The sequence below is a fragment of the Dreissena polymorpha genome, chromosome 1, assembly GCF_020536995.1.
Source record: "Dreissena polymorpha isolate Duluth1 chromosome 1, UMN_Dpol_1.0, whole genome shotgun sequence".
NCBI classification, from domain to species: Eukaryota; Metazoa; Mollusca; class Bivalvia; order Myida; family Dreissenidae; genus Dreissena; species Dreissena polymorpha.
In genome coordinates, this window is record NC_068355.1 from 183,829,638 (window position 1) to 183,857,265 (window position 27,628).

The following is a 27,628-nucleotide window of genomic DNA, read 5'->3' on the forward strand; positions in this document are numbered from 1 at the left end:
TAAGAATAAATTATTCCCATTGTCATTAAACAATTCAAATTTAATTACTACAATGAGGAATAAATTAATTACAATGTATTTTAATAAGAGATTTATTAATCATCATATGTAAAAAAAAAAAAAAAAAAAAAATTATTTTTTTTAAGGGCAGGGGGGGCCCTAGGAAGGTCAGGGCGGAGGTTCGGGAGGGCAGGGCGGGGCGCCCTTCGATTTAGGCCTAGCTGGAGCACTGGTATTGCACGGGTGGAATCCATTGTGGTATTCAGGTAAGTGTTGTTTTGTCAAAGTATTAATAAAATCTTATCATAAATAAAGAAGTTATGTGAATTTAAGCAAAATGTCCAATTCTCAAAGTAAAAAAGGGGCCATAATTCTATCAAAATGCTTGATTCAGTGGTCTAATCTTGTTTATAGGTTGGGGTCATGTTGGAAAACAAGTATGCAAAATATAATAGCAATATGTCAAAGAACATAGGAAATATTTGGGGTAGTACGCAAACTTTAACATAGATTTATCAATAATATTCATATTCTGAGTATAAAAGGGGCCGTAATTCTATCAAAATGCTTGATTAAGTGGTCTGCTCTTGTTTGTAGGTTAAAGGTCATGTTGGTAAACAAGTATGCAATATAACAAAGCAATATGTTAAAGGACATAGGAAATATTTGGGGTAGTACGCACAATTTAACATAGATTTATCAATAATATGCATATTCTAAGTATAAAAGGGGCAATAATTCTGTCAAAATGCTTGATACAGTGGTCTGCTCTTGTTTATAGGTTGGGATCATGTTGGTAAACAAGTATGCAAAATATGAAAGCAATATGTCAATGGACATTGAAAATATTTGAAGTAGTACGCAAACTTTAACATTTGCACGCTCACGGAAACGCCAACGCCGGGGTGAGTAGGATAGCTCCACTATATATATTTCATATATAATAGTCCAGCTAAAATACAGTCAACAATTAAAGAGTTGTTGTCACTGGGAATGTGATCTTGCATATATACACTTCATGTTGACAACATATTAATTTCAATTAAATTGTTAAACAAGATCTGTCTCCATAGGATGACGTATGCCCCCAATAAATGCTTTGATAGAAATTATGAGCATTTTTCGAAATCTAAATGCATTTTTTGAACCCTAAACACGGACCCTAAGGTCAAGGTCATGGGGTAAAAATTTGTGTGCATATGGAAAGGCCTTGTCCATGTACACATGCATATCAAATATGAATGTTAAATCTGAAGCGACAAAAGAAGTTATGAGCATTTTTCGAAACCTAAACACAAAGTGTGACGGACGGACAGACAGACATCAGATAAACAGACGGAAGGACAGTGCGATCACTATATGCCCTCCTTCGGCGGCATAAAAAACGTTAATTTAGAAATGCAAAATAAGTCCCAAACTAGAGAGCGGACACCATACTTAATCCTTGAAATGCACTAAGTGACCCTGTGACCTAGTTTTTGACCCGGCATGACCCATATTCGAACATGACCTAGATGTTGTCTTGATACAACTTCTGACCAAGTTTGGTAAAGATCAGATGAAAACTACTTCAATTAGAGAGCAGACACCATGCTTAAACCTTAAAATGCACTAAGTGACCCCATGGTCTAGTTTTTGACCCGGCATGGCCCATATTCGCGCTTGACCTAGATATTGCCTAGATACAACTTCTGACCAAGTTCGGTAAAGATCAGATGAAAACTATTTGAATTAGAAAGCGGACAAGAAAAGTGTGACAGACAGACAGACAGTGAGAAAACTATGTACCCACTTTTCTTCGAAAGGGCATAAAAAATGTGGAGTAAAATATATACAAATGTGTTCTTTTTCTTTGCAGACTGACTAACCTATCAAAATAGTTACATAAACAAATATGTATAATTATATTGTTAATATTATGCGCATAAATAAAACATTTGCTATTTCATGTAAAATTAATTGTAGACAGCAAATAATGAAACAAGAAACCGTTTGCGACGGGTGATGCTCCACAAAGGTTTTTTTTGTCACAATATTGCACTATATATTCAGATAAAAGGAAACGTCTTGAGGGGCATAACTTTGGACAAATTAATACAATGGATGGTTTAGTAACTTAAAAATTTCAAAGGGCCATAACTCTGTAAATAAATCATCTAACCAGAACCCACTAATAACATGCGCATCTCCTCAAGGTAGTTAAGCTTCCCATAAAGCTTCATTGTATTCCAGTCAGTAGTTGGGGAGAAATAGCCCGGACAAGAATTGCACTATATGTACAGTTTATAGAAAATTTCAAAGGGCCATAACTCTGTGAAAAATCATCCGACCATAACCGGCTTATAATATGCACATCTCCTGTTGGTAGCGAAGCTTCCCATAAAATTTCATTGAATTCATGTAATAAGTTGCTGAGAAATAGCTCGGACAAGAATTGCACTATATGTACAATGGAAAATTTCAAATGGCCATAACTCTGTAGAAAATCATCCGACAAGAACCAGCTGATAATATGCACATCTCCTGTTGGTAGTGAAGCTTCCCATAAAGTTTCATTGAATTCCCGTAATAAGTTGCTGAGAAATTGCTCAGACAAGAATTGCACTATATGTACAATGGAAAATTTCAAAGGGCCATAACTCTGTGAAAAATCATCCGACCAGAACCCGCTGATAATACGCACATCTCCTCTTGGTAGTGATGCTTCCCATAAAGTTTCATTGAATTCCAGTCATTAGTTGCTGAGAAATAGCCCGGACAAGAATTGCACTTTATGTACAGTAAATGGAAAATTTCAAAGGGCCATAACTCTGTGAAAAAATCATCGGACCAGAACCCGCTGATAATATGCACATCTCCTCTTGGTAGTTAATCTTCCCATAAAGTTTCATTGAATTCCGGTCATTAATTGCTGAGAAATAGCCCTGACAAGAATTGCACTATATGTACAGTTAATAGAAAATTTAAAAGGGCCATAACTCTGTGACAAATCATCCGACCAGAACCCGCTGATAATATGCACATTTCCTCTTAATAGTGAAGCTTCCCATTAAGTTTCATTGAATTCCGGCCTTTAGTTGCTGAGAATCCAAAAATTGTTCACGGACGGACAGACGGACTGACGAAGCGGCGACTATATGCTCCCCCCCAAATTTTTTGGGGGAGCATAAAATGTCAAATTAACATGGATAATAGAAAATATTGTGAAATGCTTTATTTATAAATTAGAAACTAGATAACACTTCTAAAATGATTGCAAGTTTCCATGACTCATTGAGGAATAAACCATGTAAAATGTTAGTTTTGCAAATTTATATAGTTATGGGAAACAACTACATTAAATTTAAATATCAAAGCTTTTTTTATAATTGAATATGTACCGGTAAAACACCGCTTCATTCGTAAGAATGTCATTTGAGCCTAGATGAAGATACAGCTGTTGAACATCCATCTTCCGCAAGTCTCTCAACAATGCATGGCGAAAACGATCACAAGAAAATTTGGCACCTTTGAAAACAGAGTTGGCGAATGTCTTTGTAAATAAATCACAAATATACATGAATGAATACACAAGGAAAATTCATGCTTTGCCTCAAGATTAAAATGAAAAGTTTGCAATTACAATTCCCTACAATCTGTAAAATATTCCACACGCTTAAATAAAATATATAACCATGCAAATTAGTTAGAAAACGCAATGATGCCAATCATTGCACATGATGACATCAGCATAATAAGTTTAACTTTATATTGATTACAAATACTGTAATCATACGAAGCTTAGGACTTGACATTTGAACTGTTTAAGTATAAAGAAATGAAATAATTACATCATTTATAGAAACTATGAGTATCACGTTTAAATGGTGGCATTTCGTGTTTTCTCAAAAATGTTTACAAAAACAGTAAACATTTAAACGCCTGTTGATATCAACATAATCCATTTTAGTTCATTACGTTACAATGTTGCAAAACTTATTAAAAGCTGTTAAAAAAAGACTGGTATACATTTGTATCATGTGTGCCAGATGGCCCTTATTCACAACAGCGTAAACATAACAAAACACCATGTACGACCTAGACGTCTTGAATATTTGACACACGTCGGCACAAAGTGCTCGGGAAAATTTTCCAGCTATTTGTTGCATGATCATTCCCCGAATTGTCTTGAACATTTGACGCGCGTCAGCACAACGTGCATGAGGACATTTTTTCCGACATTTATTCATCCGCATTCATTTTTAATTTAATAAACAGATACTCGTTTTTATGTACATCTTGTTAGGTAGAAAACAATAAAAATTTAACACAGGTGTAGTCTTATTAAAGAAATGTGGGATCAATATTTATTTGTCTTTGTTATAAAATACTACGGCATGTAAGTAGAAAATGTGTACCCAATGACTCAACAACGGCAAGAACAGTTGGTTTTAATATGACGTCATTGCCCAAATGGGTAATGATCTGAATATAACTTCTGGAAATAATCATTACTTTCAGTTTGGAAATGCGATGTCAATGACGCTTTTATAACTGACATATGGATACCGTTTAAACGGTAACCTTTTGTTTATTTCATTAATCATTTTGTTTTAACGTTTAGAAAAATGTGTACATGTGATACCATTAATAGAAACAAACCTGAAACTGTAATTACTGTTCTATACCATTGTCATTACATATTCTCATCAGAGATTGGCAGGCATTTGACAGCTATATCGTCAGGAAGAATATCCTTAATCCGATGAGCATTGGAGTCCCCAGCAATACGGTTCACTTTTCTCCTGTCTTGGGCACCTGAAAAAATAAAAGGAAAATGCTTCCTGACACAACACTGCATCCTGTTCAAAAGAGCCTGCGTAATAAATCTACTAATTATAAAAAGACAAGTCTTAACAACCCAAATACTACCTTAACAATACTATTGCAACAAGACTAATAAGGACGACTAAACTTGTCTTATGTGTATCTAACTACACAAAAAGAATATAAACAAAACAGATCAATCACGCTTTAATAAAAATAAAGGTCACACAATTTAAAAAGCACTAGTTTTCAATAATCAATAAGTGTCAAAATTGCAATACACTGGTCAGTGGTCAGTGCAAATATCACTATGAACATGTCAAAAGTGTCAATTATTGCACTAGTGTGTAACACACTGAATGTGTCCAAATGCGCGAAGCATCTGTTTTTTAATAATTAGTATTAAAGTGTCACTCAAAATTGCAATCCACTGGTAAGTGTTCAATCAATGCAAATATCACACAGTCACTATAAACACATCAAAAGTGTCAATTATTGCACTAGTGTAAAACACACTGTAAGTGTCCAAATGCGCGAAGCACGTGTTTTTAATAGATCACAAAATGGGTAATAAAACGCACAGTTGAACTTAAGGTGAAAAGTAAACACAAATCCTTCGTTCACTCACACCGAGTTACTAGGACTATCACTAGGTCGCGAAAATGAATGCCACTTTGAATTATACACTTTACAACGTCGAAATACACCAAATCACAATTAAAAGATAGCTATTGCAAGTTCAAAAACAAAACTGAAATATATAAGCGCCGAAATGACTTCTTGATCTCAAAACAATGTCCCAAACGTATACAATACCGGATCTCAACCGTTTGAAAGCTCGTGTGCAATCAAAAGGGGAGATTATCCCAACGATGTTTTTTCTTGTTTCTCCATTCGGTACCCCTCGCACGTTATTTGATTACGCTTTCTTCATATATGGTCATATTACACTCATTCATAACGTTTATTTATAGATGTTTGTGTTGTGACATATATGGTTATGATTACCATATAAGGTAAAGACGGCCAGGGACCAGAGTCGCTCTGGTCGTCTGGAGAAACTGCACGGCCGGATATTGGTGTGTCGCGCCTTGGGATATTTTACCTTAGGTGGGGGTTGAGTCACTTGTATTTAAGTCTTATTCTGAGAAAACTGGCCTTAATGCACCTTATTCGGCCTTAACTGGATTTTTGTTTAGAAGAGTTTGTATACTAACCAAAGTATAAGCGGAAAATGTCTTCCCCGATAAGCCTGCCCGGACCATACATGCTAATCTGGGACGGCACTTTTCGAACATGCATTAGGACCAGCTTTCCAAGAACGAGGATCACTTGTTTATCTACTTGCCAGCACATTAATGGAAGTCTCATTTAGCAAAAATCCAGTTCAATATGGATCTTTACTTCAGCCAATAACGGAATCACCGAGGCGGAGCTTGATGACGTGTTTTCCTGCGATGATGACGTATTAAATGACGCCTACACCTACTGGACTCCGCCCATGCGCAGACTGCCCCCTCTACTTCTCGTGTGCATACGGGCGGACATCGACCAATATATCGGTACTGAACTTTACTGTTATTTTCTCGTTTGAATTTAATGTTTTACGAACGTCGAGCTGATGAGAAGACAATGATGTTATATGTACTATGGCGATTTATATTGGGATTTCCAATGCATTATCAGCATCGCATATTATTAAAATTAAGAAAAAGCGGTTATAGAAACACTGAGTTCAACTTTCTTTCAGTGACTTGATTATGACTTTAGTATCCGCGGGAGTGGTAAATTAGCTTCATTCTGCATGTAATAAGTCAAGGCATTTAAACAGTACATGTACTATATACCCACTGCGCGTTTTTTTCAATGCTGTGTGATTGACTATAATTAACAGATGTGTTGTTTTATTTTCATCGCAGTTGAGCGCGGTGCAAACGGTGCGCGCGTGTTAAACTGGTACCACCGTCAGTTTACGGAAGCTAAGCACGAGCGCTACTGTGCAGATGATGCGCAGAACAAGAGTCTCCAAGGCAACCTAGCGGATTTCTTCGCGGGAACCTGGGCAAACGGTAGTATTGAGCTTTGTTATGATATGCATGGACAGTTAGTCGTAATATCAGAAAGATAATCACAATAACAAGTACGCAAAAATGAAAATATACGTTGACTTTCCAATCAGGCGCAATTTGCTATGTGAGTCTTTGATAATTTTTGATCTTCCAATATAGAAGTATAATGAGGAACTTTTTATCATAAGTTTTTAAACATGTCTTTTTTTTCGAATTGCCGCAAGTCATTTTTAAATAGAGAATTAATATCAGTTTTATTAATTCACTCCCTGAAATATCGAAATTTTCACCGAAAATACATGTTACCAAATTCATGTGCTTGCTCGGGAGTATCCATATAAGTCTCGCTGTAGGAAAACCGACTTAATGCATGTGCGTACAGTGTCGTCCCAGATAAGCCTGTGCAGTCTACACAGGCTAATCAGGAACGACACTTTCCGTTTTAAGGTATTTCTTTGTTTAAAGGAAGTCTCTTCTTATCGAAAATTCAGTTAAGGCGGATATTGCCGTCCCGGATTAGCATCTGCTGACTGGAAGACACTTTACGCACATGCATACAGGTTAGTTTTCAGAGAATGATGCTAAAATAAGCTGTAGTGATCTATTCCAGGAAGAAAAAAGCCGTACACGAATGCTAAAGGGGCGGTAATTGAATAGGACCGCTTAGTGACGTCACATCCCCATTGCTTCGGATAGGATGACTTCAACATCCGGGCTCTCAAAAATCTGCCCTATCACCGCCTGCACGCGGGTCACATTGACCTTCTTAAGAAGGAGTGTCTCGCCAACGTGCACTTCTGCGTTGCTAAGCTACACGCACTTCCGGTCGAGTAAGTTTTATGGTTAAGAAATGTCACATCGTATGTTATATTACTCACTTAAATTGTTACGACTTAACATTCTATCATTGGTTTTAGTTGTCGTTTACTGTCATTGTAACCACTGTAACTATTGTATGCGGACTTAGTTACCTGATGTAATTGTATGGTGATAAAATAACCTTTTTACCTGTTTAAATACACGTTAAAGTGAGACAGCACGATTTTGTCAAATATTTATGAATTTATATACAATGTGTAAGAAACTTATTATACATATATTTCAATATAAATTAGAGGAAGTTAAGAAGAATATGTGTCAAAAAATGCGAAATAAGCCAGATATTTAATTCTTAAATCGAAAATGTCTGTACAGTCGAATTCGCCAGCATGTAAATCATGCATGTACGATGTAAATCTAATTAAGTTTTAGTGTAGATTCGTTCATACGACACAAAGACACAATTTTAATTCCCTGCAACGATATCTATTCACACGACACACGAACACTAACTCCGATCCTAATAAAAAGACGAATGCTCCGGTTATTGTAGGAAAACATGTACGAAATATCTTCGTCACAATTTGCTGCACATTATGAAAATCGTCTTTAATGTATAATTTTTCTTGCCTATTTTGTGTTATTGTAACATATTTTTATCATTATATTACAATTAAACACATATAAAAATCAATCAGTCTCACTTTAATTTAGATTGTTTGAGTTTTGAATGAGAAAATTATATATAGCTCTTAACAAATAAGAAAGTAAACTTTGCTCGGTAACACTTTTAGCTTTTCGTTAAAATAAACAAAAACATTGTCTCTTGTATTAACACTGGAAGATGAGCGAAACACGTCTTAAAGTATGTAATTTACGCATGTTTCTCACGCCTCTCCCAGTGCTCTCTTAGACAACTTCACGGCGAACAAAGCGGCGTTCCCCGGGGAACCCTTGATCAAGTGCATTCTGGAGGCGTTTCTGCTGTCCCGGAAGGAGCTGCAGACGGATCCGGTTCAGTTCGTGCCTCAGCTACTAGGACGCTTGGAGGGTAACGAGGTTTGAAGCTGGGCTCATATGAGCCTGGTTCTAAGAAAACTGGTCTTGATGCACAGGCTTATCAGGGACGACACTTTCCGCCAAAACTGGATTCGTCACTGACTAGCCTGTGCTGACACTTTACGCGTTAAGCCCAGTTTTCCCTTAAACAGACTCAGATGCAGTCACATACATTAAGGCAATACAATAATACACACTCATGTAATGTACATATCCGGTAGAATTGAAGATCATTGAATAAGAGATTTGCTCGGCAAATATCGTTATTACTTCAGAAACCCCGCTCACACAAGTGAAAACTTCTCTTTAACCAAATTAATTAAAACATTCGTTTTTTTTTCATACTAATTAATATGTATACAGACCTTATACAAGGCCAATCACTGAACAATGTTTCTTAAAAGTTCTTCATGAATTGAGCCGCTTCATGCGAACACTGGTCTTATTCTGCATGTGGTCAGCAAAGCCCCAGGCCAGCCTGCGCATTCATTCATTCGGATCAGGTACTACCCTGTCTGCTTATGACATCACGAAATCTCGCGTGACTTGATAGCGGACAGAGGAACTCCTGACCAGACTGCGCAATTGGCATACGACCCATATTCGCATAACGCGGCTCAATCGATTGCTGGTTTTGTTTCAGACAACAGCCGAATTCAAGCAGCGCTAACGTGAGTACAACTTTAAAGTGTGGTTCGACATCTTGGAGCGTCACGGGGGTCAGCTGCTACACAGCATCACGTGCACGCCACTCACATTAATATGATGACGATGACCTCGTGTGGAACTTTCGTCATCACAGGTTCCTTATACGTAATGGCTTAACTTTATAAAATAGTGGCTGGTTTTTTTTACGAAACTGAATTAACGTTATTAGTTTCGCTATTTTCGACATGTATACATTGTACGAGTTGATATTTTATTACAGTTTTGAACTTTCTTTATCATAATATATACGCGTAATCGAGGCCACAAATTTCCATTACGATAAAACAAAAATTGAACGTGAGAAGTCCAGGTGTGATAAAACATGAAATAATGCACAGTCATATACAGAAACGAAACCAAAATAAATCAAAATCTGGAATATCAAGGTCGACCCTCCACGGTTGCTACGCAATGTGACGGGTAAAGCTCAGTGCAGAAAGGTCACGTTGTGTCATGGTGACGAGTGGATCGCCATGAAGTTGGGCAACGGAATAAAAGTAGAAGGTCTGCACACAGATTAGCATTACTAATAAAAAAACTCTATATTGAAATATATATTTTTAATTTTGTATGTATACATGTTTATTTGTATTTTGCTAGTCTTTTAACATTGAGTTTACAAACAAACAGAACATCAACACAATAATTAAACCAAGCCACAAATGAATTTTACTATATACTAGGAAAGAACCTGTAACGAGTTCTATTCAAACACCATATTGTTATTCAACAGTGTTGGTTGTTATTGACGAATTTTCGGGACGAATAAATGATATGAAATGAAATAACAAAGAATATCGGAAATTTTTTATCAACAATCAGTTCTGATTCACTGTAAATTCATAAACACAACGTCATTTCACCTCTCAAGGAAAATGTATACTTGAAATGTAAAATGCATATTTAAAATGTATCTTCCACATTTAAAATTACCTACTTTTTATTTACTTTCTTTTTATAACAAAAACAACAACAACTAAACCCATGCAAACATATCACAATTATCGGTCATTGCAAAGCATTGGTAGTTTTCAGGCTGCATTTGCATTCATTCCTTATAAGGTCGCAGTGATGCAGTCGATATGTTGTTCTTTTGCGACCGGGCTATCCCTTGTTCGATCCCCACTCGGGGTGCGCTCTTAGAATCATCTCAAAAGACATTAATAAGATGTTCTTGCTATGTAATAGAATCGATTCAACTGCCAAAGTTTCCGATGTTATAGGGTTTAAATAAAAAAGATTATATAACCTTCATTTTCACATTCCTGTTTGCAGGTAAACAATGTATAGGCATACCGCTGCTAAACGGCGATTTTGACTACAGGTTCTGCACTGCTGGAAAAAGCAAGGACACGGTCGCCACGTTATTTAAATCAAAGCGCTGTAGGCGCTGAAGGCCTGAGGCTAGGTTTAGTGTGACGTAAAATGCATTTAGGATGTTTTGTCAGAATTTCTCCCTTTGTCTGAATTTATACGGATGGACCCTAGCGGTTGAGTGCAGAAGCTCAGAGACTGCAAGAAAAGACAATAGTTGTGTATATACTACAGTGTTCATAGACGGTGGAGGACAATACGACATGGTCATGAGAACGATAACCTTTTGTTCAACTCTACATATCTGGTAGAGGTTCGTCTAGGCGGTGAAGATATACAACAACAACATGGCCGCAAAAAAACTGTTATTGTTGGCGTCAAACAAATACCTTTCAATAGTCTAAAATAGCTTTCTATTACATAATTAATAGATCAGGAAAACACTCATTCTTCCTTTGTAATGTGTATACAAAAGAAAATCCACTTTAGCCCAATTCTCACTTTTGCCGGTAGAGCCCCGGTTCATCCCGGTTTGCTAACGCCGGTCGACCGGCGAGGACCTGGATGATTCGTAGACATTTTTGAACGCAGTCACACTATTTCCCGATGCCGACTCGGTTGAAGCCGGTCAAAAGCCCGGCAGAGTCCCGGTCAACCCGGACTGGCTACGGCTTATCACGGTCAAGCCCCGGTTTTTGCCGCCAGCGTCCCAGCTGAGCCCCGGTATACCGTCACACCGCCGGCACTCACCGTGTCTATACCGGTATCAGACCCCGGCAGAGCTACGGCAACGCCCCGGTTTCACCCCGGTCGTCGCCGGTAATGCCCCGGCGGAGCCCCGGTGAATGCCGGTGGCATTCCGGCAGAGCGACGGTTTTCTTATGTACCGTAGCTATACCGGGACTCTAACGGCATTCATTAAAATGAAAGAAAAGACAAGTGTATGAAAAAATTAACGCTTTCTGCGCAGATTGAGGGTGTTGACATGTTGATTTTCTCTTCTTCCTTCGCATATTTCTAAGTATTGTGGTATTCTGATCATTAAAGTTTAAATACAATTCACTGTACAATATTTTTTTTTTACATTTTCAGTTTTGAACTCCCAAATTGTTTTCTCCATTTTTTGTTAACCATTTATTTACAAAATTCATTCTCATTCATCCAAATGTTGAACAAACAACACCTTTTTTAGTATGTATTAATAGATAAATGCATAATATATACACATATGATAGTTTATAACATGTGACAAAAGGAATAAAGAAAAAAAACAAGTGATGTCATCATCCTTCGACAACGAGAAAAATTGCAATCTCTAGTCACGAGTCTTTTTTTAAATAAATTGTCAAAAACATGGCAAAAGGAAATAACAATCTTCGAACATAGAAACCATCTACAATGTATGTTTGAATGAAAAATAAAGAAAACAAGAGCTGTCAGAGAACAGCGCGCTCGACTATTCGAGTGCTTGACAGTATAACATAGGCCATCATGGGGAAATTATTCAAATTGTTCAATAAGGTCAAGGTATATTTTTAACAATCTATTGAACATTTGTTAAGACATAAAACAAACTAATAAGATTTTTTTCAAGTTTGATAGCAATAGCTTGAGTGGGATGTTTGGACTGTCCTTCGAAAATAAAGTAAATATATATATTTGTTGTTTTTTAACCATGTTTCATAGAAAAAAAATTGGGTTGGGTAAGGCGGGGGAGGGGTTGAGCGGGGGTATAATGTGGGGTGTGGTCATATATCAGACAATCTTTCAAAAATAAAAAAAGGCAAAAAAATATTATTTTTTGGGGGGGGGGCGGGGGGGGGGGTCAAGGTCAAATTTAACTTGCCAGGTACAGTACCCTCATGGTAGTAAGAAAATATTTGAAGTTTGAAAGCAATGGCTTTGATACTTTAGAAGTCAAGTGGATCTAAACTCACAATTTAAGAAAATATTCAGTTTCTTAGACAAAAAGGGCCATAATTCTTACAAAATGCTTGATACAGTTGTCTGCTCTTGTTAATAGAATGGGGTCATGTTGGTAAAGAAGTTTGCAAAATATGAAAGCAATACGTCAAGGGACATTGAAAATATTTGAGGTGGTACGCAAACTTTAACATAGATTTATCAATAATATGAATATTCTAAGTGAAAACATAATTCTTACAAAATGCTTGATACAGTTGTCTGCTCTTGTTTAAAGGTTGGGGTCATGCTGGTAAAGAAGTATGCAAAATATTAAAGCAATATGTCAAGGGACATAGGAAATATTTTGGGTGGTACGCAAACTTAAACATTAATAATATGCATATTCTGTGAAAAAAAGGCCATCATTCATACAAAATGCTTAGTACAGTTGTCTGCTTTTGTTTAAAGGTTGGGGTCATGTTGGTAAAGAAAAATGCAAGTTCCTAGCTTTTTTCTGGGTTAAATTTGAGTCCATAATGTATCTGGTTTCATTTTTTCCTCCTGCACAGGTAATCAGCATACAATGTATCACTGAAAAGATAACAACATTGTTCCTTTGAAGTTGATATTTGACAGGTACATGTAGTTATATTAAGGCAGGTTCATAAGAACTTCAATTAGTTTCAGTCGAAGAAAATTATGCATAATTGCAAATTGTGTATGAATAATTTTAACCATTTTTTTATTTATTAAAATAAAAAATAGTTGGTCTTTTCTTATTTATTTGGCTTCAATAAGCCTTTCTTAAAGTTTTTTTTTCTATAAATTGACAACATTTTCTTCATGTTATTTAACAAAACAATCATATACAGATGTCAAATACATAAGCACTTGTATAGGAGTAAGAACTGACATTAGTGTTTCATGAGAAGTGTGATATCATCCACTATGATATGCGTCATCGTTTTTATTTATTCAGATTTTCACGACATAGCATGTCATTACTAGTATGTTATATGATACACCCTTTTAAACTGGATTAATAAGTAAGTGTAAACACGTAATTTTCTAAAACGTTTCATTCTAACAACGGCTAATAAATTCGCCACAAAATGCAGTTTATCAGGAAGTGTCGTCCCGGATCATCCTCTGCGAGAGTATTTACTTCAGTGAACATGAATACAATCATTATGTCAAAGAACGAACATTTAAAATGAAAACATCTTTTCTTATCTTTCCTTTGAAAATGTCGAGACAGATACGTTGATAAGTTCATATGGATACTTTTTTCGTGTTCTTGACCTTGATTCCATGACATTTATGCCCGCGTGGCGAGGCTTTGATATCGAGAATTGGGAGATCATGGGTTCTCACATCTGCCCTGACAAAACTCACGTCGTGTACACCGGTTCTCATGTAACTAGCGAAATCGTCTACGCGGATTTTAATGGCAACCGTCTTCGTTCTATTCAACGTATGTAAATAAAGACATATATGGTTTGAAATACGTATATCGATTGATTAATTAATACTGATTTATAAGAGCACATCCTACATATGAATACAAGTATTTACTAAGATAAAGAATGTATTAGAGACTCGCTATGGGAAAACGGGTCTTCTTGCTAGTACGTAAAGTGTGGTCCCAGATAAGACTGTGCAGTCAGCACAAACTGATTAAGGACGACGCATTCCGCTTTTACGTTTTTTTTCGTTTAAAGGAAGTTTCTTTCTATCGAAAATTCAGTTTAGGCGGTTAGTTGCGCCCCTGATTAGCAGGTGCAAACTGCACAGGCTAATATTGAACGACACTTCACGCACAGACCGTATGTCCTGTTTTCCGAGAGCGAGGCTCATTTGTGTAACTTTCATTCTTTTAGCCGACGAGCATCTCAACATCCACAGTATAAACTTCAGTGCCAACGGCAGATATATCTACTATATGAGCGACGAATCCATCGCCTTTGTCAGCTCTTTCCACACTTCAGGTAATTATTCCTTTGAAACATGTTCGGGGTTTTACACATATCTTTATCCATGTAAAATCTTTACATGCAGTAACAATTCAGAAGGCTTACCAAATACAAGTTACGTAAAATATTTCAGTTCTTCGTTGAAAAATAAACAAATAACATTTATTAAATAAATAAATACAAAATTACATACATACATGAATAAATATATAAATTAATAATAGGACTTTGGTTAGGAACAAAAATGTTATTTATTCAACTACTCATGGTTTGGTCTGTATCAACGATTAAGATTACAAGATGTGACATATTTTCACGGCATCGTGCACCGCTCTTCGCGGCAGGAGAAAGATCGTCTGGAACACACACATTATCTGACCCGCGCGCGCACCGTTGACATGGTAACGGTGGTAACGATTGCAGATGACAACAACCTCAGGGTGTGGGCTCGATCCCGGGACAAAAAGAGGACCACAGATCGGTGGGCCAGGACGCCAATAGAAAGGATCGAGTAAGTAGCGATAATTATAAAATATATTAGCCTCGTTCTGGTAAAACGGGGATTAATGCATTTGCGTTACGTGTCACCCCAGATTAGGTCGTGCAGTCAGCACAGGCACGGGGATTAATGCATTTGCGTAACGTGTCACCCCAGATTAGGTCATGCAGTCCGCACAGGCGTTACGTGTCACCCCAGATTAGATCATGCAGTCAGCACAGGCGAACCTTGTCGCTTAGACTGGATTTTACTTTAGAAGAGACTTACTTTAAACGAACATTTCTATTAAAGCGAAAAGTGTCGTCCGTAATTAGCCTGTGCAGATTCACATACCTATCTGGGACAACACTTTTCGCACATGCATTAAACTCCATTTTCGCAGAGTGCGGCTCATATATAATTATATTTTACCTATTGTTAGGGCTGTTTCGTTTCCGGTTTCGTTTTCGGTTTCGTTTTAATTTTAACGTCATTTATTATATTTTATTTAGTTCAAGTTGTTATTTTTAGCGCATGTTTAGTCCTCTTGATTCGCGACTTTAATAACATACAGCTTATTTATATTTATTTTTATTGTAAAGAAATATTTCAGAGAAACGTATTTGCTTATAATATAACTTAAAAATTATATTAGTTAAAGGTTACACATATTATTCAATAAAACAACAACGGGGACTGTGTGCGCAGAGAAAAAAAACAACATTTCAATGGCCTCGCTATAAAGTAAAAATACACCGCAATAGCATTAAGAAAACTAACAATTATTCTTTAATTAGCCTCAATAAAGTCTGTTTAAACAGAAAGTGTTTTCCGGCGGACCACCATAACAATTATATTAGTTAAATGTTTAATGTTACACATTATTGTTTTTAGGAAATATTAATTGTTTCGCTATCAAGTAAAATACACCGCAATATCATTCGGAACACTTAACAATTATTCTTTAATACCGGTAGCCTCAATAAAGTCTGTCTCCACAGGACGTGTTCCACTGGGCCACCAGGATGCGTTGTTCGTGGCCGGCAGTGCGGGAGAGGACTCGCCGAACATAGTCGGCGTGTATGATGTCGGCAGACTGGAATACCGCGCCATCCGAGAACTTGTTAGACGACGGTTTTTATTTCGCTCTTTGCTAATTGTATGTGTATTGCTCCCATTTGCTTCAATGAATTTCGACAACATATAATGATGACGTCTATATGAGCCCCGTTCTGTGAAAAGCAGGGTTCATTCACGTGCGTAAATTGTCGTCCCAGATTAGCCTGTGCAGTCCACACAAGCTAATCAGGAACGACACTTTCCACGTTTGTTGAATTTTTTCGTTAGAATAAAGTCTCTTTTAGACGAAATTTCAGTGTGGAAACTGTCGTCCCTGATTAGCCTCTGCGGACTGCACACTCTACGCAATGCGTTAAGCCCAGTCTTTCCCAGAACGCGGCTCATATAAATAATCCATTAATTACAGTTTTGTTTTCAAATATTTTGTATTGAGTTTCTTTTATGTTATTATTCTTTCTACACTTAAAACGTCCATATTTTTGTAAAATGTTGCATTCCCCCTGAAAATTATTCGATACTTAAGATACGTTCATGATTAATTTGATTACAAAACAGTCCAATTAAGTAAACTTTTCAAAAAATAACAAAATATCGTGCGTCATACTTGCAAGCGTTATATTCATCAGTAGGTGGCCTGCAATGCAAACATGAGGTTTTACGAAGCAGACAACAGATCAGTGGTCATGGAAATTTACGATAAGTTTTACTTGTTTGACCTTGAAAAGATGGACGTCAGCATCGTGTTTCCGGGTCGAGTAGTCGATACACGAGTGTGTATTTTGACCAAACGGAAGCGTACGTACAATTCTAATTTACATTTTACAATTCATGTGTGGAGGTGGCAGTATTCACAACATAGTTATTAAATATCCCGGTCATGGTGTGTCATTACTATTCCGCGTCACTAAGAAATCAAATTCATGATTTAAAGATTTTGCTAACTGAACGATTTGGGTCAGAACGTGTTAGAAACCGTTCCGCCCACTGTATCTCTGTCAATGACGTCATTCTTCCATTGTAGAACTCCTCGTGGCGTCACGTTTTGGCAAGAACGTGAAACGGTACAACATCACAAACGGCTGCATTGACGACATAATAAAAACTGGGCACAAGAAGGAGATCTACCAAGTTGTGGTCAGTTTGTATACCTTTCTCAACATTATGTCATATCTCACCTGTACTGTACAAGTGTAGTAGCAAGCAGTGAACATCTCAAAACTGTATTGCAGTTTGTTTTTTAATGATGTGACGAACATTTACATTCGCAAGTGATGTGTTCATATATATACGACCATTCTCCCCATACCTCTGATTCAAGTAGGGCAGTTAACAGATCTGATAAAAGCATGTGTACTAACTTTTGTACTAAGTGATTGGAATCGGTTCACCAAAACGGAGTCGATTAATCGGAGGCCATAATCAGCGATTAATCAATTAATCAGCTTTTTTTAACAAAAAAATAAGTTTTTAATATTTAACCAATGTTTTTGTTGATATTAACATTATATTACTATATTTTATCAAAAAGAACTTTATCATGACTATTCCTTATGTGTTTTGTGATTTAATAATGAATACATGCTTAAAAATCTTGCTTTGTGTTTGAAATATTGGCTGCAATGTTACGTACTGAGTGAAAAAGGCGTTAAACCCCAATAACTACAACAAATCTTGTACAGAGTGAAGAGTAATACAGATTATTAAATAAAAACAGACCTTTAAAAAGTAATTTTATTTCAAAAGAAAAACTTGTATGATCATTATCAGAAGAATATGAAAATATCTACTTGAATATGTACCTTATGATAATAGTTTCTTGACATGGAAAGGGAACAAATTCTTCTCTGACCGACATCTTGAATGAATTGGCTATAGCCGCTATACACATCCGTATTACGATCGCTGATAGGTTTAAAGGGGTTGTTTTATAATGTTATTGATTAGTTGAATTCATAAAATATGAAGTTTATTAAACAATCCATCCAGAAGGCCAAAAGCCCAAGTGGACAAAGCAAGCTTACATGATACAGTGTTTACACAATACACAGTTTATGATTATACAAAATAAAGTTATGCAAAGAAATAAAATCGTTTGGTTACAACGGTGCATACATGAATTATTATACATTATGAATTATTATACATTACACTAGAGCATAAGTAATTATCGAAAGTATACATGTAATTAAATATATCCTAAGTGCGTCAGAGTGTATGAGGCTAATAAACTCAATTTAATGCAATATACCAAAAATACTGTAATTTACATTTATAAGGTCTTCATAAGCAAGATTTTCTAATAAAAATACCTTGTACTAATCCGGATTAACATAGTCGGTTTAATTATGAATATTCGTATGTTACTAGTACATTTATATATTATTATTATTATTAAACAACACATCCAGAAGGCCAAAAGCCCAAGTGGACAAAGTAAGCATACAGTGTTTACAACATAAATAATTCATGAATTTACAAAAAGAAATAAAAAAATCATACGTTTCATTGCAACAATTCATACATGTATAATAAAATATAGGTATAATTATATTAATAACTATTGATAGTATATATGTAATTGAATAGGTCGTATTACATCATTTGTAATGGAGCTTAATTATGACAACAACATATCAAATAAGCTTATTGTACATATATTGGGTCTTCACAGGACAATTGTCATAATAATAACACGTTTTACTAAAATTTCGTTTCACGTGATAGCACACAGTATTTAACTAAATATCAATTATGCTTTTTTCATGCTTGTATCAATTTCATAAGAATTAGCCCTTGCTTGCTACCTATGCGAAACGAAAATATAGGCAGCTCAAAGGCTCTGCTCATAGTACAACATATTATTTAATTAGACTGATATTATGATATTATGACAAGGTGTATGTAGTTAAACAAACACGAGAAACAAAACGTTTTAACTGGTTGCGTTTGATATTAAAAAACAAGCATTTAATAAACCTTAAACAGACCACCTACGCAATCAAAAATGTAGATGGTCAAAAGGTCCTGTAATATGCTCTATGAAAATATAGATGTTACAAGTATAGTATTTAATGTGACATAATAGTTGTAAATCAGTGCATAACAGTTCTAAAAATGCAGCCATATTGTCGTAGAATACATCTAGGAACAGATACGATACTATAATATAACTTTCATTAAAAAGATAATAATGGCAATTGATTAAATACATTCAAATACAGTTTTGACAGTCCATTAAAGGCGACCGTTTAAACACAAAGACAGAAAAAAACACGGTTCATATGCGGTACTATCCCAACAATTAATATGCAGTACATAATAAATGCAATTAAAGTTACAACAAGATATATACCACACAAAACATTTCAGAATACATCAAATTGATGACACATATGTATTATGCGTTCGAACCTTAAAAGATTGATAAATATAACAGCTTAATTTTTTTATTAAAAGTTCATTATTTGATGTTATTAGCTCGATAAATTTGTACATGTTTGGTCGTTTTCTGTAATACAATGGAATATATTTTGATCTCAGTTCAGTATATATTGTACATTCAAGAATAAAATGAAACTCATCTTCGAGTTTATTACAAACAGTACACTTTCTTTGGTCTAATGGAATTGGTGTAGGTCTAGCCCATCTGCCTGACTCGATATTTAATCTATGTGATGACATACGTAATTTTGATAAATTTACTCGAAACTTGTTGACATTACATATATTCAGGTACGGTTGAAATTGAAAAACGGCGATATGTTTATAAAAATTTGCCCTAGTAGAAGTATGAAGTCGCTCATTCCAATTCTGCACAAACGTGTCGCTCAATCTTTGTCTTACGACTGATACAAACATATTTTCATTTCCAACATCTTGAAAAAGCCAAGCATCATAAAATCCCAAATTACTTAGTATATCCCTTAATAATGTGCACCAATTTTTCTTGTTAGGATACTCAATACTATCATTTAATAAAGTCAAATAAACTTTTTTGTTAAATTTATTATCTGATGTTCTCAAAAGTTTTATCCAGTATTTAATTATATTAATATATCTCCTGCATTGATAATTTACACGGCCAAGTTCACCATATACGAAATCATTTTGAGTGCATCTTTTTACACCAAGTATTTGCTTACAATATTGCAAATGAACCCTTTCAATTGATAAACCTTTGACAAAACCCCACACTTCGCTTCCGTAGTTAAGAATTCATATTGGCTTTGTTATTGAGCTGAAGACAGCCGTATTGGCCTGAGGCCGCAGGCTCAATTACAAAGCCAATATGAATTCAACTAATATATGACAATTTTATTAATTAACTTTATATTGTTCAGCAAGAAAAAACATTTAAACTAAGTATATGAGGAAAGATGATTCCTAGACATTACATGATGCAGGAACACAATTTGACAGGTCGCGAAATTATGTAAAATTTACCTGAATAACCATGATAACATTTCAGCCCCACTGGATCCACTACCGTTGTTTTTGATACAACTCAGAAAGACAATAAGGATTGAAAACTTACTTATTGCCATTAGGAATTGCATTTGCAATTTGTAAATCCTCCATGATTTCGTATTTATTTTGCTGTCTGCGTTCGTTGTACTTGTACTTGTATCTCATTGAAAACATTGAAAGTTGTAATTTATGTACGCTGAAATATTTAACCTTACTGCACTATTGTTATTGTCAAAAAATTGAGCTGAATATGCAAGGGGCTGAGTGCTTAAAATATATTTTTAAAGATTTAAACTTTTGCACACAAAAACATATATATCGAATGATCCGTGCGGTAAAATAATCGTCAACTTTTCGTTGACTCTAAATTTTCATGGTCATCGTCACGTCAGCAGCAATTCGTCGATGACGCGTCGACGATCTGATTAATCAACTCACCACTAGTACTAAGTAATTGGAAATCAGCTAGCCAATTAAAAGTGTATGTTAAATGGCCGCCACGATATGACTTGTATACTGTTGAAAACGGTGATCAATGTAAATAAACCCCGTTCTGCGAAAAATGGGCTTAATGCATGTGCGTAAAGAGTTATTTCAGATTAGCCTGTGCAGTCCGCACAGACTTATCAGGGACGACACTTTTCGCTTTTACGGAATTTTTCGCTAAAAAAGGTCTATTCTTAGCGAAAATCAAGTCAAGGCGGAACGTGTCGTCTCTGCTTTCCCAGAGTAAGGCTCATATCGTTGTTTTACAGGTGAACGATCCGGGAAGGCTTGCTGCAGTGACGGTAGTTTTTGGACCTGTAGTGTTGATGGACCTTGTAACTCACTCTCGCATGTATGAGATCTCAAACAGTACGTTCAGGAGATGCGAAAGTATCTTTACCTTTCAGAATTAAACATACGTTGGAATTTCGCGGCATATATCGTACAATATATTTCAATGTTAACGGCGTTTCTTTTTCTGTGTACGCATTGCATACTAACATAACATATACTATCAATAAAGCGCACTTTGCGAATGTTGTTTTCAAGATCAGTTTATGGTGTTCGCTCCATATGTTATAAGACTACGAAAGTGTTATCGACCAATCGACTTTTAAGTTTGAACGGATGTTGTATACCAATGAGTCTCTTTCGTCATGTTAATCTGTTGAAGAAATTCAGTTCTATTCAAACAAATATTTATTTTATGTGAACACATGTAAGCACCGTTGTCGCTTAGTTGATTGCCTTTATAGCTTAATATATAAGCCGCGTTTTGTGAATACGGGGTATAATGCATGTGCTTAAAATGTCGTCCCGGATTAGCCTGTGCAGCCCACACAGATTTATCAGGGACGACACTTTCCTCATAGAATAGATTTTATAGGAGACTTCCTTTAAACGAAACATTTCATAAAAGCGGTAACTGCACATGGTTATCTGGGAGTATACTTTAAAAGCATGCATTAAGGATTGTTTTCCCATTGTTAGCTTTGTTAGTTTCCCGATTCAAAGAACTTAAATTACCGGTCGATGTTTTTAATTTCGATTTCTTGGTATTGACAGATCAATGTTTTACAAAGTCTTATTAACACAAATGTGAGTACATGTATAAATATATGGAATAAATATATGTATATATTGTTTATACCCATATCCTTTTTTAACTCCCGATGCACATGGTTAAATGTCGTTCAGAATATTGCATCATGAACATGTCATTTAAATTCATAACTGGTTATTTAAATTTATATTAATTTCATAAAAAGATGTTCTCGACATGTCTGTATTTCAAACGGTATAAATGTAAATATTTCAAAGCGGTTGTCAGCAACATTCACTTTTTGAGCACAAATACGAATTGCATATAGATCAAAAGGCGAATGTCAAGAAGTAATCAAGCAGTCGCTACTCTCAAGATTGATATCTGCAACAACGCATTTTTTTTCAAATGTTTATTGAGCAAAAGCAATTAACAAGAAGCAGTTAAGCATTCTTTTTTCACCTTGAGATGGTCTCATCTGAATAAATACTAAATACAGGTGTAAAACAGTTACGATTAAATGTAACATAAAGGTTTGAAAAAAAACAACAACATGTCTTTCATTCAACGTTGAATCCGAAATAGGAATCGGTTGAAATCAAAGCTAAATCTGAACCATATGACTTAACTAGGTCTGAAAGCGGACAGTGTCGCCCCTGATTAGTCGGTGTGGACTGCACAGGCTAATCTGAGACGACACTTAACGCATATGCATTAAGCCCGATTTTTCCAGAGCGAGGCTAAAATGATTTTACAGATTTAGGATACCAAAGAATTGTGAATGGAACATCACGAAATATACCGGTAAGCAACAAAAAAATATTGATGCCAATCACATGTACATCCAGGCTCCTTCGAGTAGCGCTATTGGTTTGAATGATGCAATATTGTCATAATAGCGATGGTCTATGAGCCGCGGCATGCGACAATGGGTCGTATGTCATAACCACTCACCTTATTCAACCACGTGGCAAGAGTTTGTTCGGGTCATTTAAAACTAGTAGATTATTGAAACAGATACGTTCATAAAAGTTTCGTTTATCTCGTAGAAGAATGCATGCTGAGTCCGGTGTATCTGAAAAACACATGATAAGACCAAAAGTAAGTACACGATATTCCGCATCGGTCTTCATTTGGGTTTTAACAGACTGATTTGGGTTTATTAAACCAACTTCTAAAACCATACATGACCTATAAAGTTAGATAAGTCCTATTCACATTACATTGAATGTCCTTACCAACTTTATCATGTCAAGGTCTTTAAAAGTTCGAAATTTAGACAACATGCTATAGTAGAAGCAAAGCAGATATATAACATAAAACAATATTTGACAGAAACGACTGCCAAAGTCAGTGTCTTTTTGTGTTTCGACACGATCATCATTAGTTTACGAGGAAATACTTTATCATAAGTTTAACAACAATCAAAGAACAAGGCATCCCAAAGCTGTCGCATTACTTTAACCCATTTATGCCTAACGTCTAGAAAAAAGGCCTTTGCAAACAGCGTAGACCCATATGAGACGCCGCACAATGCGGCGTCTCATCTGAGTCATCGCTGTTTGCTTAATGGAATTTCTGTAAGAAGTATTCTAAATATAGAAATAAATATACTAGACATCCCTAATTTTGGAAATAAATTGATCCAATTTAGAAGGATGGTAGAGTCCACTAGGCATAAATGGGTTATGATACATGTATATTGTTTTTCAAAAGCGATGCGTCCGTATGTTGTTTTGATTTGAAAAACAATGTCCAGTAGGAGCGATTTCTACAATATTTTATTTAATACTAACGTAATTTAGGAATGCATTTTAAAGGGACTTTTTCACGTTTTGGTTAATTGACAAAATTAAAAAGAAATGTTTCAGATTCGTAAACTTTCGTTTAAGTTATGATTTTTGTGAGGAAACAGTAATACTGAGCATTTACCATGCTCTGAAATATACATTTTATGCATCTTTTGACGATTTAAAAACCTGAAAATTTTAAATTGTTGCAACGCGAAACGACTGAATAATCTGGGGAGTTCTGTTGTTGTCGTTATATTTATTTTGTGACACTACGAGGATTGCTTATATAAAGTATAAAATACATCATTCATTGTATGAGAACGGATGGCCGAGTGGTCTAAGCATTAGACTTTAAAGCGGGTATATACGATTTTTTATATGTGTTTAATTGTAATATATTGATAAAATATGTTACAATAACACAAAATAGGCAAGAAAAATTATACATTAAAGCCGAATTTCATAAAATGCAGCAAAAACAAATTAGCGCCCCGAGCCGATAGTGACGTACATATTTTCCTACAATAACCGAAGCATTCGTCTTTGTATTAGGATCGGAGATAGTGTTCGTGTGTCGTATGAATAGATATCGTTGCAGGAATTCAAATAAACCGTTAAACTAAGTTTAGATGCACATCGTACATGTATGGTATACATGCTGGCGAATTCGGCTGTACAGCCGTTTTCAATTTCAGAATTAAATATTTGGCTTATTTCGCATTTTTCGACATATGTTCTTCTTAACTTTTATTTTAATTTATATTGAAATATATATATAATAAGTTTTTTACACAGTTTATATAAATTCATAAATATTTGACAAAATCGTATATACCCGCTTTAACGTCAGAGGTCAGTGGTTTGAGCCCAGTGGAGGGTTACTTTTTTGTTTCTTTCTTGATTTTAAACAGAAGCTTTTTAGATCAAATGTTTACATTAATTAATATAAAGCATTTAATGATACACTACAATACATGCCAAAATCTGTGAAACGGTCATTTTGAGTCTATACACAAGTCATTTAACTTTAGGCTTGCTATGCTGTTTAAACATGTACTTAGACAAGACTTCAATGTGGTGTCACATACATAGGTAATACGTATGCGATTAATACCAAACCTGATACCATAGAGATGGTAATTAAGGAAATATTTACAAAACAAATATGGTCGATTTGAATCATTATTCCAAACAATCGCGGTTCAATATGGGAACATGAATGCTTTCGTTATAAAATGAGTCGCGTTCTGAAAAAAATGGGCTTAATGCATGTGTTGTCCTAGATTAGCCTGTGCAGTCCACACAGGCTAATCATGGACGATACTTTCCGCCTAAATAGGATTTTTGCTAAGAAGAAACTTCATTTAAACGAAGAATGTCGTAAAAGAGGAAAGTGTCGTCCCTGATTAGCCTGTGCGGACTGCACAGGCTAATCTGGGACGACACTTTACGCACATGCATTATGCCCAGTTTTCTCAAAACGCGACTCAAATAAATGACAAAATGCTTCCATGAACGAACTGTAACATTGATAGAGCTACGACGCTTGACAGAGCCACGACGCTTGACAGAGCTACGACGCTTGAAATAGCCACGACGCTTGACAGAGCCACGACGCTTGACAAGCCAGGACGCTTGACAGAGCCAAGGCTTGACATAAAAACGATGTTTGACATAGCCATGACGCTTGACAGAGCCACGACGCTTGGCAGAGCAACGACGCTTGACAGAACTATGACGCTTGACAGAGCCACGGCGCTTGACAGAGCCAAGACGTTTAACATAGCCACGACGCTTGACAGAGCCACGACGTTTGACAGAGCCACGACGCTTGACAGAGCCACGACGTTTGACAGAGCCACGACGCTTGACAGAGCCACGACGATTGACAGAGCCACGACGATTGACAGAGACATAACGCTTAACAGAGCCATGACGCTTGACAGAGCCACGACGCTTGACAGAGCCACGACGATTGACAGAGCCACGACGATTGACAGAGACATACCGCTTAACAGAGCCATGACGCTTGACAGAGCCACGACGCGTCTTAGGATTGGAAACACACTGTAACTCGGTGGCGCAGGAGAGTATGTCATCGTTCTGGAACCGTTGTCGGGAGCCCTTCACGGCTGCCCACATTCTGCTACTCTGCAACCTCTTTTCATTGCAGAGGCGCCGGCTTCGAGCCGCATTGCACTCACATGGACTAGTGTTAAACCTTTTCATCGAGGAGCGATGCAAAGGCCCGGTCTTCTCTGTGCTGTCCAAATATCTACTGGACATTCTGATAACTGACAAGATCTTGGTCTTTGGGAAAGAGGCAGTAAATCCCACCAACGTATCATACATCTTGCGCGGAAACATACCAGGGTTGATTCTAGTAATATGGTACCGCATTCTTATAATTATTGCAGTGATAGGTGCAATGCTAATTATAATTAAATATTAATACAAACTTTGTATACTAGTATAGTCAAATTTCATATTATAAATACGTATTAAATGATAGTAACAGTCAATACTTATAGGTTATTAGACGTTTCACTGTACAATACGGAGATATATTTGGACGAGCACACAGTTTGAAGTCATATTGGACGAGCCGTTAGGCGAGTCCAATATGACTTCAAACTGTGTGCGAGTCCAAATATATCACGTATTGTACAGTTTAAACGTCTAATAAACTTTTTATTCTATATCCTCATTACCAAACCAGCTTTCCGTATTTTTATTTTCATTCATTGATTACGCACTTTATGACGTATCTCGTGTGACGTCATTTCTCTGACGAAACATACTAGTATAAGCAAGACTCTGCATTTTAGGGACAACAATATGGAGGTGGTAGTGTTTAATAAATCTAGTAGCAAATTATACCATTTTGATAGCATTGAACGAATCCAAAAGGCAAAACGTATTTCGGATTGTGTGTTTGTCATGCATAATTGTTAACTTCGATAGGAATAAAACAACTCGCTCCGACAGGATTACGAATTCGTAAATTGTGTTTTGGCCTTTGGGTCAGAATGGTGAGCATGTGTACAAACGCTATCAACAAATACTGTGGTTTAAAATACATTTCGATAAATGGATGGAAGAACAGAAAATGGAAAATGGAAATGCATATCATTGTAACTTAGTTGTTATTAGGCTAGCATTGGATTAAAGTTGTCATTGAGGTTAATAAAATTGATTTTTTGTTTAGCTGTTGCATATTTGTTTTCAATTTCTAGCAATAACAATATCACTTGCTTTTGCATTTTTTTTAAATTTCTAACAATAAAAATTAATTAAATATCACATTCTCGATTCATTTTTTATTTCCTCTCATATTTTCAATAGGAAAGTATTAAAAAGAGACATACAAGCAAAATATCGCCTGTGTGAATCGATTATAGTACATTCGGATACTTTTTCTCGGTAACGGCTTTTATCGTTATAAAACAATTGCTTAGTGCACTTGTACTCAACTGTCCAATATGGAAAAAATACAGATTTTTTGGATCCAATACCGGAATATATTGGACGGTCACGTGGTACATATGAAGAATGCCGATTGGATGAATTTATTGGATATAGAATAAAATACTATATTAACACTTACGTACGCTCTGCGTGTCATACCC

General features: G+C 36.0%; 2 protein-coding genes across 12 annotated transcripts in view; one reads left to right on the forward strand and one right to left on the reverse strand.

Moving 5' to 3' along the window:
• LOC127864180 (uncharacterized) overlaps positions 1-27,628 on the reverse strand; it is a 327,718-nt gene that overhangs the window by 44,633 nt on the left and 255,457 nt on the right. The gene's annotated exons all lie outside the window — the stretch shown is intronic.
• Positions 16,137-26,434, forward strand: LOC127864193 (uncharacterized). Its single transcript, XM_052403901.1, has 4 exons — positions 16,137-17,006; positions 17,233-17,345; positions 21,434-21,533; positions 26,173-26,434. The coding sequence occupies exons 1-4, from the start codon at positions 16,859-16,861 to the stop codon at positions 26,295-26,297; spliced, it is 486 nt and encodes a 161-aa protein (XP_052259861.1). The 5' UTR covers positions 16,137-16,858; the 3' UTR covers positions 26,298-26,434.